This window comes from Oncorhynchus mykiss, chromosome 24 (genome assembly GCF_013265735.2).
Source record: "Oncorhynchus mykiss isolate Arlee chromosome 24, USDA_OmykA_1.1, whole genome shotgun sequence".
Lineage (NCBI taxonomy): Eukaryota > Metazoa > Chordata > Actinopteri > Salmoniformes > Salmonidae > Oncorhynchus > Oncorhynchus mykiss.
In genome coordinates, this window is record NC_048588.1 from 6,073,157 (window position 1) to 6,085,519 (window position 12,363).

The window sequence follows — 12,363 nt, forward strand, 5'->3', positions numbered from 1 at the left end:
CCCACAGTTCAATGGTTGGAAGAGATGAAAGTGATTGCATGCTGCAGCAGTCACATCCAATCAAAACCAACCAATAATTCTATTGATGCTTCACTTTCCCATGACTTACAGCCACATCAGAGTGGCTTATAATGAATTCATGAATAGCATATATACATTTATTTATACCAACATAACTAACCCCAATAATAGACCGCTAGTACAAATCTGTGGCTTTTTGGAATTAGGTTTAAACTGTGAGTTATGGGCTATAGGAGATGCATATGTTCAACTTCGACATGTTTGTTTCATGTTTCCGCATTATAATATCAAAAGTGAATGGGGGGAGAGAAGCCTACTACTACAACTCAAGAGGAGTCCCCTCCACGCAAGACACGCCTTGTCACCACAATGTGGGTGGAGCTAGGCCTCCTCAACTATTTATTGGGATTCCAACAGATGCCTGAGAAACTTCAGAAGCGCTTGATTAGAGCGTCTTCCTGCACCAACACAGAACACACTCTACTGTGAAGTGGGATAACCTGCCAGAGGCATAAGCACAATGCCGTCCGACTTCCTAACGCCGTTTTTGGAACTGGAGGATGAGTTCTGCAAGGTAAGAAGACGTTTTTACATGTGTATTAATACGTTAGGCTATGTAGGATATGTCTGAAAGTTATACTGTGCATTTTAAAATGGTAAATAATCAAATACACAATTGTATCATTTTAACTTGGATTTGTATGTGCATCTTTTAATCAGTTTTGCCTAAAAAGAAAAGGCTTCAAACTTTCTCATTCACGTGCGTAACGGTATCCATCTGTCATTCATTCCCTGCCAAACGCATTATAGTCAACTTCCGGGCTATTGTGTTTGCTTGCAGTTTACAGTTTATTTGGTTCAGCATATATGTACATTGTATTATCTTGACCATGGCTTGAATCCCCGGTCTTGGAATGTGACTTCATTCCTCTCTTGTGTTATAGAATTTCCGTGGTCTGGACATGCCAGATGGCGCACCAGCCACCACGCAGATGCAGCGCATTGTGGGATTTCAGCGCAGACACTCACTATGCCCGGTCACCCTGCCCAACTCAAAGTTTAACAGCAGCATTGTGGACCCAATCGGCGAGCCAGCCTGCTGGGCCCTTACTAACACTGCTAACCAGCAGTGGAGCCTGAAACATCAGCAACAGTTGCCCCGCTCCTCTCTCAACAGCATCCCATTCCGTGTAGACCGTTCGATCAGTATGATAGAGGGCCATGTTGGCAGCTTCGGGTCCAGCGAGCAGCAGCTCCCCACCACCCCTCCTCTGATGCCCCCACCCGGTCTAAGTATCAGCACATGCTCCCTGTCATCTCCAAAGTCCCTCGCCCCCTCCCCTCCCATCTCCACCCGGTACAAAACCGAAATGTGCCGCACTTACGAGGAGAGTGGCACCTGCAAATACGGAGCCAAGTGTCAGTTTGCCCACGGCATGGATGAGCAGCGTGGCTTGAGCAGGCACCCAAAGTACAAAACCGAGCCATGCCGCACGTTCCACACCATTGGCTTTTGCCCCTACGGCGCGCGATGTCACTTCATCCATAACGCGGACGAGCAGCTCGGGCCCGATGGAGGAACGCCACCTCAGCGACTAAAGATAAGAGAACGCCCACAGCTGCTGCGTCACAGCATCAGTTTCGCTGGTTTCTCCTCTCCCCAAGCACTGACCGGATTCCATCCCGTTCCAGAGCCCATGCTGTTCTCTAGGGCTTCCTCGGTATCATCCCCGCCCCCCACAGGTAGTCCAGAACTGCTGTCCCCATTGTTTCCAGAACTTGCTACACTGAAGCACAACTATCCGTTCTCGTCTGACTGCGGAAACGACCAGATTAATAACAACCCTCACTTTTATGCTATCACTGACTCTAAGTGCCAAACTGTCTGTGCGCAAAAGTCAGCCGCACAGAACTCTCACCGCAATGCCTTCTCATTTACCGGACTGCCTGCTCTGCAGCGGTGTGCTTCACCTGACTCTCTCTCCGACCAGGAAGGCTACACCAGCTCCAGTAGCATGAGTGGTTGTGAGTCCCCTGGACTTGAGGGCAGACGTCTCCCCATCTTTAGCCGCCTCTCTGTCTCAGATGACTGACCCATCTGACTGCATATTACTGTCTCATCATAGCAGGAGTTCTGCCCAATGTTTTAAAGCTATAGCCGACATATTTAAAACAATATATCATAACGTCCATGTATACTGTTGTATACCCGTATTAGCTACTATGGGTGGCTCAACTAGCTTTACAGTATCCGTGATGTCTTTGCTGAGAGTTCTGTTGAGGAATTTTCTGTACCCATTTCGGGAAAACAAAAGCATGCAGGTAATGATCATTTTGGGCTCGGTATAGGGACAAAACTATTGTCTACACGTGTGCTTTTTACAACTTCAATGGTTCTTCTTATAGCCTTGCCCTTTTAGTGTGTAACCAAAGCTGAACATAGTACCTTGTCTTGTAGGCAGAGTAAATGTTGAAATGTATCCCAAAATGTAGCTAGGCCTACCGTAAATAAAATGTAGCCTTTAGTAAAGGCGACTAATTGACAGTGTTATCAAGTATTCTAACCATAGGGCTTTTTGGAGATGTATTTATTTTGTATGTTTTGCAGAGTTTGTTTACGATTGTGTTATGCATTTGTATATGATGCAGAAGAATATGCTTCACTCTTCGCTTTGTTTGAGCTATCATGTAGCTTTAGAACTTTGAATTGCTTGAGTGTAGACACTGCCAGGACCATGTCCACCAGCATCTCCTTATGCCAGTGAAAGCAATACTTGTGTTACAAGCTACCTTGTTCAATCAGTAAATACACGTATTGCCCTCACCGGGCATAAAAAGTCACGTGTTCTTACCCAACAAGTGCATTTCAGCGTTTAGTCTGGGTTCAACGTTTCAACATTCAAGTTCAAGCTCCTGATACATTCATCCAGTTTTGCTTACTCGGCGAGACAAGATTCTCATACACAATTGTGTGACTTGTTTATATCCTATTATAAACATGATTTGTGGCGTTACATGCTAATAACGTAGGCAAGCAATGTTGCCACAGCGACAATGTATGAGTAATATGCGTTACGTCAACATGTTGGCCTCTTGCACACTAACTGTTATTAGACAAAGTGGCATTAATTACTATTTGTATTTTATCTTACAAGGAACGTGTCTTTTGTGCGCCAATAGTGTTTTTTTTTTGTAGCTCATTTGCCGCGAGAAAGGACTGTGATTGTCTTTACTATTAGCCTTAAATGTGATGGAAAAACAAACAAGGCTTTGCATTTGTTAAATTAAAACTTATTTATTTTGTTTTTCAGAGCAAAAATGATACTTTCGGTTTTGTTGGTTTCTATATAATTTAAGTGTATTGTTTACATTCTATGGGATATGAATCCCTGTCTCTATCTTAATATATTTTTACCTGTTTGGTTCAAAATAAAACTCTGTTGGAAATCACGGTCTCACTGACTTGTTTCACTTAGAGGCACACTGCACTTCATACCATCACTGTTAAGCAATAAAGTGATATTATTACTCATCTTAGAAAAAGTGACAATAACATACGAAAACATACGTTTTACAATTATGTATGCTTTCTAAGAGGGGAAAATATTAGGATGTAATGTTTGTAATGGAGATTGAACAAGAATGGCTCTCCGCACAAAATGAGAACATGATACAACAATTTTATTTTATTTGGACACTCACAAACACAGAAGGGAACAGAAGTTGGGTTTTATGTGTGTATTGTGTGGCTTTGTTCTGGCATTCTGGTGTTAGCAGACTGAGAACATCCCACTGCTGAATAATCCCAGACAATAGCGATTGGCCGTTCTATTGAAAAAAATTGGGGTGGAGGGGGTTACTGCAAGACATGAAAAGGCATGGGGCTTTTGTGAGACTGCTCTCTCTCTTTCTCACTAACATCTGTATGCTAATGCTAGCCCATGGAAATGGACTGAGGCAGGGGAGGGAGATTTGCAAGTCCATTGAGGAGTCACAGGTCCAGGGAGCAGATTTATTGGGGACTACGAGAAGGGGGGGGGGGGGGTGTAGAGGCTTTCAGTAGAATTGTTTACCACGAGGAGGAGGAGGTGTAGCAGAGAAGGGTGTTTGCATTTGTCTGAGTTATAAGCATCGAAGAGAGTAACTAAAAAACCACTGCAAAATGTCCCATCTGTAATCCATAAGAGGATTCTAATGCACTGTCTTCAACAATACACCTTGTGATGATATGCATTATAAATATATGGACCTAGACCAATACATGTATTCACATTATTTGATAGCCCTTTGACCTACTTGCATATGGATCACTATGGAGGTGTTGTAGTTACCAATAGTTCTGGTAGTATATGACATAATCAAAGTGATGTTGTTTAGCATATATGAGGCTTATGTTAAAGTGCAATTTGCTCACTCTACAACCCCCTGGTTTATTGCAGAGGTGCTGCCCTCTAGTGGCGAAGATAATTAAGCATTTACCTTCAGAAATTAGTAAGATTTCCACTTGATGCAATGTTTAGGTATTCCTCATTGATGATTTAAACTTATATTGATACATTTATTCAATTCATAATTGCAATATATTAAGGGTCTCTATTCATCTATTTCACCATCACCCTAACAAGGCACTCAAAAAAGTGTGATCCTTACCACATATGCAACATAGCCTTTGTCACCTTATATTTGCTAAATTATTTGTGAAAGGCAGAGAGGGGGCACAATATTATCCTGGCAGCATATCAATTCAAAACAGACTGACTGCACAGAGGTGTCTGGGACTAGTGTGTATGTGTATGGGGGGAGGTATCCGAGTTCCATCAGCCAGGACTAGATATTGGGCCCATCCATCCTTGTGCAAAGGGGCACACCGCTCCAACGGTTGCAACTGTATGCACAAGCACATGGCAAGTCAGATTTTTTCAGGCATGTATAAATGACTGTGTGTATTTTCTATTTTTTTTTGCCTGCATGAGTATGCATTATCTTACATGCATGAGCTTGAGGGTGGATGAGGGGGGGGGGGGGGGGGGGGTAACAGTATGTATCTACTCTGAACCTGAAGCAACACCACCACACAGGGTTCACTTTATTTTCTATATGTCCTACTTACAATCCATACTGACTGTCTACTGTTTGACGAACAGTGTAACATTATATCCATAGCACTTACAGTACAATAAAACATTTCGAAATTCATATCTCTCTAAGAAACGTTGAAACAATCCAAGCATGACAATTTAATTCACACAGTAAGATACATTTGGTGGAGTTCATCTGTCTTCCCACAACCAATATGTCCCACGCTCTCAACTTGTTCGTGCTCTCAACTTGTCCACGCTTTGTCATCATCAACAGGGCACAAGGTAGCCTACTGGTTAGAGTGCTGGTCCAAAAACCGAAAGGTTGCTAGATCTAATCCCCGAGCTGATAATGTAAAAATCTGTCGTTCTGCCCCGGAACAAGGCAATTAACCCACTGTTCCTAGGCTGTCATTGTAAATAAGATTTTTTTAAGATAAGATAAGATAAGATTTTTTTTCTTAGCTGACTTAAATAAAGGTTCCATTTTCCCACTACGCTAATAGCTCTGACCCAGTGAGAATGTAGGGGGGGGGGGGCACTAATGATATTTCAGGTGGGGCCAATGCCACCCCTATGACAACACCCCTGGAGCTAAAAGACTATTATTCAAGCAGGTCATTACAATAACAAAGAGAAGAACAACAAAACGTATTTCGTTCAACTGTGAGAGCTCAAGAAAGGGATGAAGCCACAATAGGGAGAGAAGAAGTGATAGATAGGCACAACGTGTGGGGAAAACACTATGAAAGGTAATGTGTCAGCCTACCAATTCTAAAAAAATAATAATTTAAAATGTCATTCATTTTGACTAGCCTATAATTGGTAACTTTGTAGGCTGCATGTCCTGCACAAATCAATGAACCAGCAGCATCACATGTTCTCTTCCAGCTTCATTGATTAAAAGGGGTGCTTAATTCCAGTCCGTATAATAAAGTATAATATAATGGTGCACATTAATACATTCCACACTCAAAGAAGATTACTAGAACGTCTTAATGTATTTACCCAAGAGAGCATACATCCATGGGCTTTTATGTTTTTCTGTCACGCTTAATGTATAGTTTAGCTTATCATACTGTATGTATTGGATAACGGCACAATAATTTGGGCTTTTTAAAGCTTGGGATCATAAAATGTCTTTGATGTAAGGCTTATCGAGCTCAGGTAGCATCAGGCTTGATATTTCAGCCCGATCATAGCTCAAAACAATATATACATATTTAAGAGTACATATAACAGTACACTAGCTGCATTTTTGTTTGTTTTTTTTCTAGTAGCGTTTACTCGGATAAATCCATAATAATGATGTTGATGCGCGACTGCTTTGCTAGCACTGACTGGAATATGTTCCAGGACTCTGCCAATATCATCTACGAGCTTACCACCTCCATCTCGGGCAATGAAGGTTCGCTGCTTCCCAATCAAAAACCCTGGATTAACACTGAGACATGTAATAAACTAAATGACAAAGCAACCGCACACAGACTAACGCAGCCATCCCGAGGCTACGGAGGAGGACACAAACGCATATTTGAAGTCCCGTTATGACCTCCTCAGAGTCATCAAACCGGCAAAATAAAAATATAGGAACAAGTTGGAATCCTATTATACCGGCTCCGACTCTAGTCGCATGCGGCAGGTGTCTACAGTCCATTATGGATTACAAAGGTAGGCCTAGGTATGATCTATCCAACAATGCCTCTCTATAAGATGAGCTCAATGCATTTTATGCACGTTTCGACAAAAACAACACAGAGCAGTGCACGAGGGCCCCCGCCGTCCCAGAGGACTGGGTGATCTCACTCGCAGAGGCCGACGTCAACACTCGCAAGGCCATGGGCCGGACGATATTCCAGGGCGTGGTTTCAGAGAATGTGCAGAACAGGTGGCAGGCATATTCACAGTCATTTTCAACCTCTCCTTGTCTCAGTCTACACCATAGTTTCCTCCAAGCTCGTCACCAAGCTCGAGATCCTGGGACTGAACACCTCCTTCTGCAACTGGATCCTGGACTGGCTGACCCCAGGTGGTGAGACTAGACAGCAACACCTCCACCACGCTGTCCCTGAAAAAGGGGGCCTTCCAGCCCCCTCCTGTACTCCCTGTTGTCTCACGACTCAAGTCTGCTGACAACACAACGGGGGTAGGCCTGATCGCCAACGGCGATGAGAAAGTCTACAGGGAGGATGTCAGAGAACTGGCAGTGTGGTGCCATGACAACAACCTCTCCCTCAACGTCAGCAACACCAAGGAGCTGATCATGGAGTACAGAAAAGATGGGGATGGGGATGGGGGGGAGTCAAGAGCTTCATGTTCCTCTGTGTCCACATCAATGAGTGCTTAACATGGTCTTCTCCCACCAGAACAGTTGTGAAGATGGCACAGCAATGCCTCTCCTCCCTTAAGAGGCTGAAACAATTTGGCAAGGCTCCTCAGATCCTAAGGAACCTTTACAGCTGCACCATTAAGAGCATCCTGACTGTTTTCTTCACCGCCTGGTACGGTAACTGCACCGCCCACAACTGGAAGTCTCTAAAGATGATAGTGCAGATGGCCAAGCGCATCACTGGAGGCGAGCTCCCAGCCATCCAGGACGTACATGCCAGGCGGTGTCCGAGACATGGACTGTTCTCTGTTCTCCGTTCTCCCGTCTGGCAGTAGGAACCGGTACATCTGTACCCACTCAGACACAACCTACGCTGCTACTAAAAGTATTATTGATTAGATGTATTACTCCATTACACTGCTGTCCATTGATTATTGATTTCCATTACCATTTGTATTTATACATTTATCCTGCTACTGGTCACTATTACTCCTGTTCACATGTATATATTACCATTAGTATTTTACCATAAGTATTTATATAATCCTGCAACCAGTCATTTTTCAGCCCTGTTCACATGTACTTTATATCCTACTACCAGTCATTGTCTATGTATAAACCCACCTCAACCACTCCAGAACCCATGCACATTGAATAAGGTACAGGCACTGACCTGTATATAAATTTACTTACATTCTCATTTCTAACTCACATCGTAGTTCTGTGTGGTTTTTATTTATTTTTTTAACATATTTTATACTAGTATGTGCTATTATTATATTCACTGCATTGTTGGCAAAGTGCTCTCAATATAAACATTTCACTGTACTGTTTTACACCTGTTCTATCCTTCCATGTAAGAATGATGGAGGCCACTGTTCTTGGGGACCTTCAATGATGCAGAAATGTTTTGGTATCCTCCCCAGTCTGTGCCTCTACACAATCCTGTCTCTGAGCTCTACGGACAATTCCTTTGACCTAATGGCTTGGTTTTTGCTCTGGCATGCACTGTTAACTGTGGGACCTTATATAGATAGACAGGTGTATGCCTTTCCAAATCATGTCCAATCAATAGAATTTACTACAAGTGGACACCAGTAAAGTTGTAGAAACATCTCAAGGATGATGAATGGAAACAGAATGCACATGAGCTCAATTTCGAGTCTCATAGCAAAGGGTCTGAATACTTATGTAAATACAGTGCCTTGCGAAAGTATTCGGCCCCCTTGAACTTTGCGACCTTTTGCCACATTTCAGGCTTCAAACATAAAGATATAAAACTGTATTTTTTTTGTGAAGAATCAACAACAAGTGGGACACAATCATGAAGTGGAACGACATTTATTGGATATTTCAAACTTTTTTAACAAATCAAAAACTGAAAAATTGGGCGTGCAAAATTATTCAGCCCCCTTAAGTTAATACTTTGTAGCGCCACCTTTTGCTGCGATTACAGCTGTAAGTCGCTTGTGGTATGTCTCTATCAGTTTTGCACATCGAGAGACTGAATTTTTTTCCCATTCCTCCTTGCAAAACAGCTCGAGCTCAGTGAGGTTGGATGGAGAGCATTTGTGAACAGTAGTTTTCAGTTCTTTCCACAGATTCTCGATTGGATTCAGGTCTGGACTTTGACTTGGCCATTCTAACACCTGGATATGTTTATTTTTGAACCATTCCATTGTAGATTTTGCTTTATGTTTTGGATCATTGTCTTGTTGGTAGCCAAATCTCCGTCCCAGTCTCAGGTCTTTTGCAGACTCCATCAGGTTTTCTTCCAGAATGGTCCTGTATTTGGCTCCATCCATCTTCCCATCAATTTTAACCATCTTCCCTGTCCCTGCTGAAGAAAAGCAGGCCCAAACCATGATGCTGCCACCACCATGTTTGACAGTGGGGATGGTGTGTTCAGGTTGATGAGCTGTGTTGCTTTTACGCCAAACATAACGTCTTGCATTGTTGCCAAAAAGTTCAATTTTGGTTTCATCTGACCAGAGCATCTTCTTCCACATGTTTGGTGTGTCTCCCAGGTGGCTTGTGGCAAACTTTAAACGCCACTTTTTATGGATATCTTTAAGAAATGGCTTTCTTCTTGCCACTCTTCCATAAAGGCCAGATTTGTGCAATATACGACTGATTGTTGTCCTATGGACAGAGTCTCCCACCTCAGCTGTAGATCTCTGCAGTTCATCCAGAGTGATCATGGGCCTCTTGGCTGCATCTCTGATCAGTCTTCTCCTTGTATGAGCTGAAAGTTTAGAGGGACGGCCAGGTCTTGGTAGATTTGCAGTGGTCTGATACTCCTTCCATTTCAATATTATCGCTTGCACAGTGCTCCTTGGTATGTTTAAAGCTTGGGAAATCTTTTTGTATCCAAATCCGTCTTTAAACTTCTTCACAACAGTATCTCGGACCTGCCTGGTGTGTTCCTTGTTCTTCATGATGCTCTCTGCGCTTTTAACGGACCTCTGAGACTATCACAGTGCAGGTGCATTTATACGGAGACTTGATTACACACAGGTGGATTGTATTTATCATCATTAGTCATTTAGGTCAACATTGGATCATTCAGAGATCCTCACTGAACTTCTGGAGAGAGTTTGCTGCACTGAAAGTAAAGGGGCTGAATAATTTTGCACGCCCAATTTTTCAGTTTTTGATTTGTTTGAAATATCCAATAAATGTCGTTCCACTTCATGATTGTGTCCCACTTGTTGTTGATTCTTCACAAAAAAATACAGTTTTATATCTTTATGTTTGAAGCCTGAAATGTAGCAAAAGGTCGCAAAGTTCAAGGGGGCAGAATACTTTCGCAAGGCACTGTACGTAAAAAAACAAAAAAACATTTGAAAACATTTCTAAAAACCTGTTTTCACTTTGTCAGTATGGGGTATTGTGTGTAGATTGATAAGGATTTAAAAAACATTTAAATTCATTTTAGAACACGGCTGTAATGTAACAAAATGTGGAAAAAGTGAAGGGGTCTGAATACTTTCCGAATGCACTGTATCTGTATCATGCGAGGCAAATATATGTTTTAATGGTTTAGTGGTGCTAAAAAAGACATGGTTCAAATAAAGACAAATACAATTTTTACAGAATAAAAGGATGTTACAATGAGGAAATGGAAGTACTATCATCTCATCAGCAGGTACTCTATAATGTTACTCTATAATGGCCACTTGTTAGGATTTTGACTGCCTTGACATCAGTGTTAATTAAACTTCTTAGGGCTAGGTGTCCCGCTAGCAGGGCACCTTCCGGTGAAACTGGAGGGCGCACAATTCAAATAGATAATCATATGAAGCTCCTGCTCCTTTTCATCTGTTTTGTCCAATCATAGGCATGCATGCCTTTGCATAGTATTTCATGCAGTCCTCTCATTGGAAAATGTACATAATTCAGTTGCACGGTCTGATTGAGCTGATCTGCCCGGCTCCCTGACACAGGTTCTGGGTGGTCACTTCAGTCACTTGTCAAGCTTTTGAAATGAAATACAGTGGCTAATATGTGACTAAAATGACAGTGACTAAATCTATACAAAAACTGTCCAGAGTTTGAAGGATGAAATGACTACAATGTGACTGAGACTAAAAGGCATTTGAGTCAAAAGACTAAGACAAAATGGTTATCTAAAATAGCAGCCAAAATGAACACTGCTTGACATACAGGGCTCTATTTTAACAAGCCTGAAGCAATGGTAAACCTTAGCACTGGCGTTAGTGCTATAGGCTCAGGGGTGTGCCAGAAATATTTGAGCTATTTTCACAACCGGAATTATGGCCGCAGTAGCTGGTGGTGGCGCGAAACGGCTGGGTTTTGATAAATAAACAAGCTGAAGGTGTGTCAAGGCTTGACCCCTCACTGGCCAATTAGAACCTGCTTCATGGCTACATTTGTGGTTTCTCCAAGTTGCGTATTTACTGTCTTCAACTGCAATTTGAACGTTTGTCTGTTAAAGCCTAGTTTGTAAAATAGTCTACATAAAAAAATAACAAAATCTAGGCCGATCCCATATTTGTTATGTAGTATTATCTAAAATAAGGAGGCACGACAACAAGGTTCTAGCTTCAGCATGTTTACTAACCTAGTCTGCATACATGTCATACATACTGTACAGTTGAAGTCGGAAGTTTACATACACTTAGGTTGAAGTCATTAAAACTCGTTTTTCAACCACTCCACACATTTCTTGTTCACAAACTATAGTTTTGGCAAGTCAGTTAGAACATCTACTTTGTGCATGACACAAGTAATTTTTCCAACAATTGTTTACAGACAGATTATTTCACTTATAATTCACAGTATCACAATTCCAGTGGGTCAGAAGTTTACATACACTAGGTTGACAGCTTGGAAAATTCATTTTAGAATGCGGCTGTAATGCAACAAAATGTGGAAAAAGTGAAGGGGTCTGAATACTTTCCGAATGCACTGTATCTGTATCATGCGAGGCAAATATATGTTTTAATGGTTTAGTGGTGCTAAAAAAGACATGGCTCAAATAAAGACAAATATACATTTTACAGAATAAAAGGATGTTGTTACAACGAGGAAATGGAAGTACAGACTGATTATTTCACTTATAATTCACTGTATCACAATTCCAGGGTGTCAGAAGTTTACATGCACTAAGTTGACAGCTTGGAAAATTCCATAAAATTATATTATGGCTTTAGAAGCTTCTGATAGGCTAATTGACATAATTTGAGTCAATTGGAGTTGTACCTGTGGATGTATTTCAAGGCCTACCTTCAAACTCAGTGCCTCTTTAATTAACATCATGGGAAAATCAAACGAAATCAGCCAAGACCTCATCTGTACAAACAATAGTACGCAAGTATAAACAGCATGGGACCACGCAGCCATCATACCGCTCAGGAAGGAGGATGCGCTCTGTCTCCTAGAGATGAATGTACTTTGCTGCGAAAAGTGCAA

General features: G+C 41.9%; 1 protein-coding gene across 1 annotated transcript; it reads left to right on the forward strand.

Moving 5' to 3' along the window:
- The first annotated feature begins 430 nt into the window (after positions 1-430).
- LOC110503583 (mRNA decay activator protein ZFP36L2) lies at positions 431-3,469 on the forward strand. Its single transcript, XM_021581987.2, has 2 exons — positions 431-595; positions 966-3,469. Exons 1-2 carry the CDS (start codon positions 542-544, stop codon positions 2,112-2,114), a joined length of 1,203 nt encoding a protein of 400 aa, XP_021437662.2. The 5' UTR covers positions 431-541; the 3' UTR covers positions 2,115-3,469.
- The last annotated feature ends 8,894 nt before the right edge of the window (positions 3,470-12,363 follow it).

Bases quoted from the DNA above. Each gene is read 5' to 3' on its own strand.
- LOC110503583 (XM_021581987.2), top strand. From the start codon at position 542: ATGCCGTCCGACTTCCTAACGCCGTTTTTGGAACTGGAGGATGAGTTC. The intron at 596-965 runs GTAAGAAGACGT...CTTGTGTTATAG, and splicing joins TGGAGGATGAGTTCTGCAAG to AATTTCCGTGGTCTGGACAT.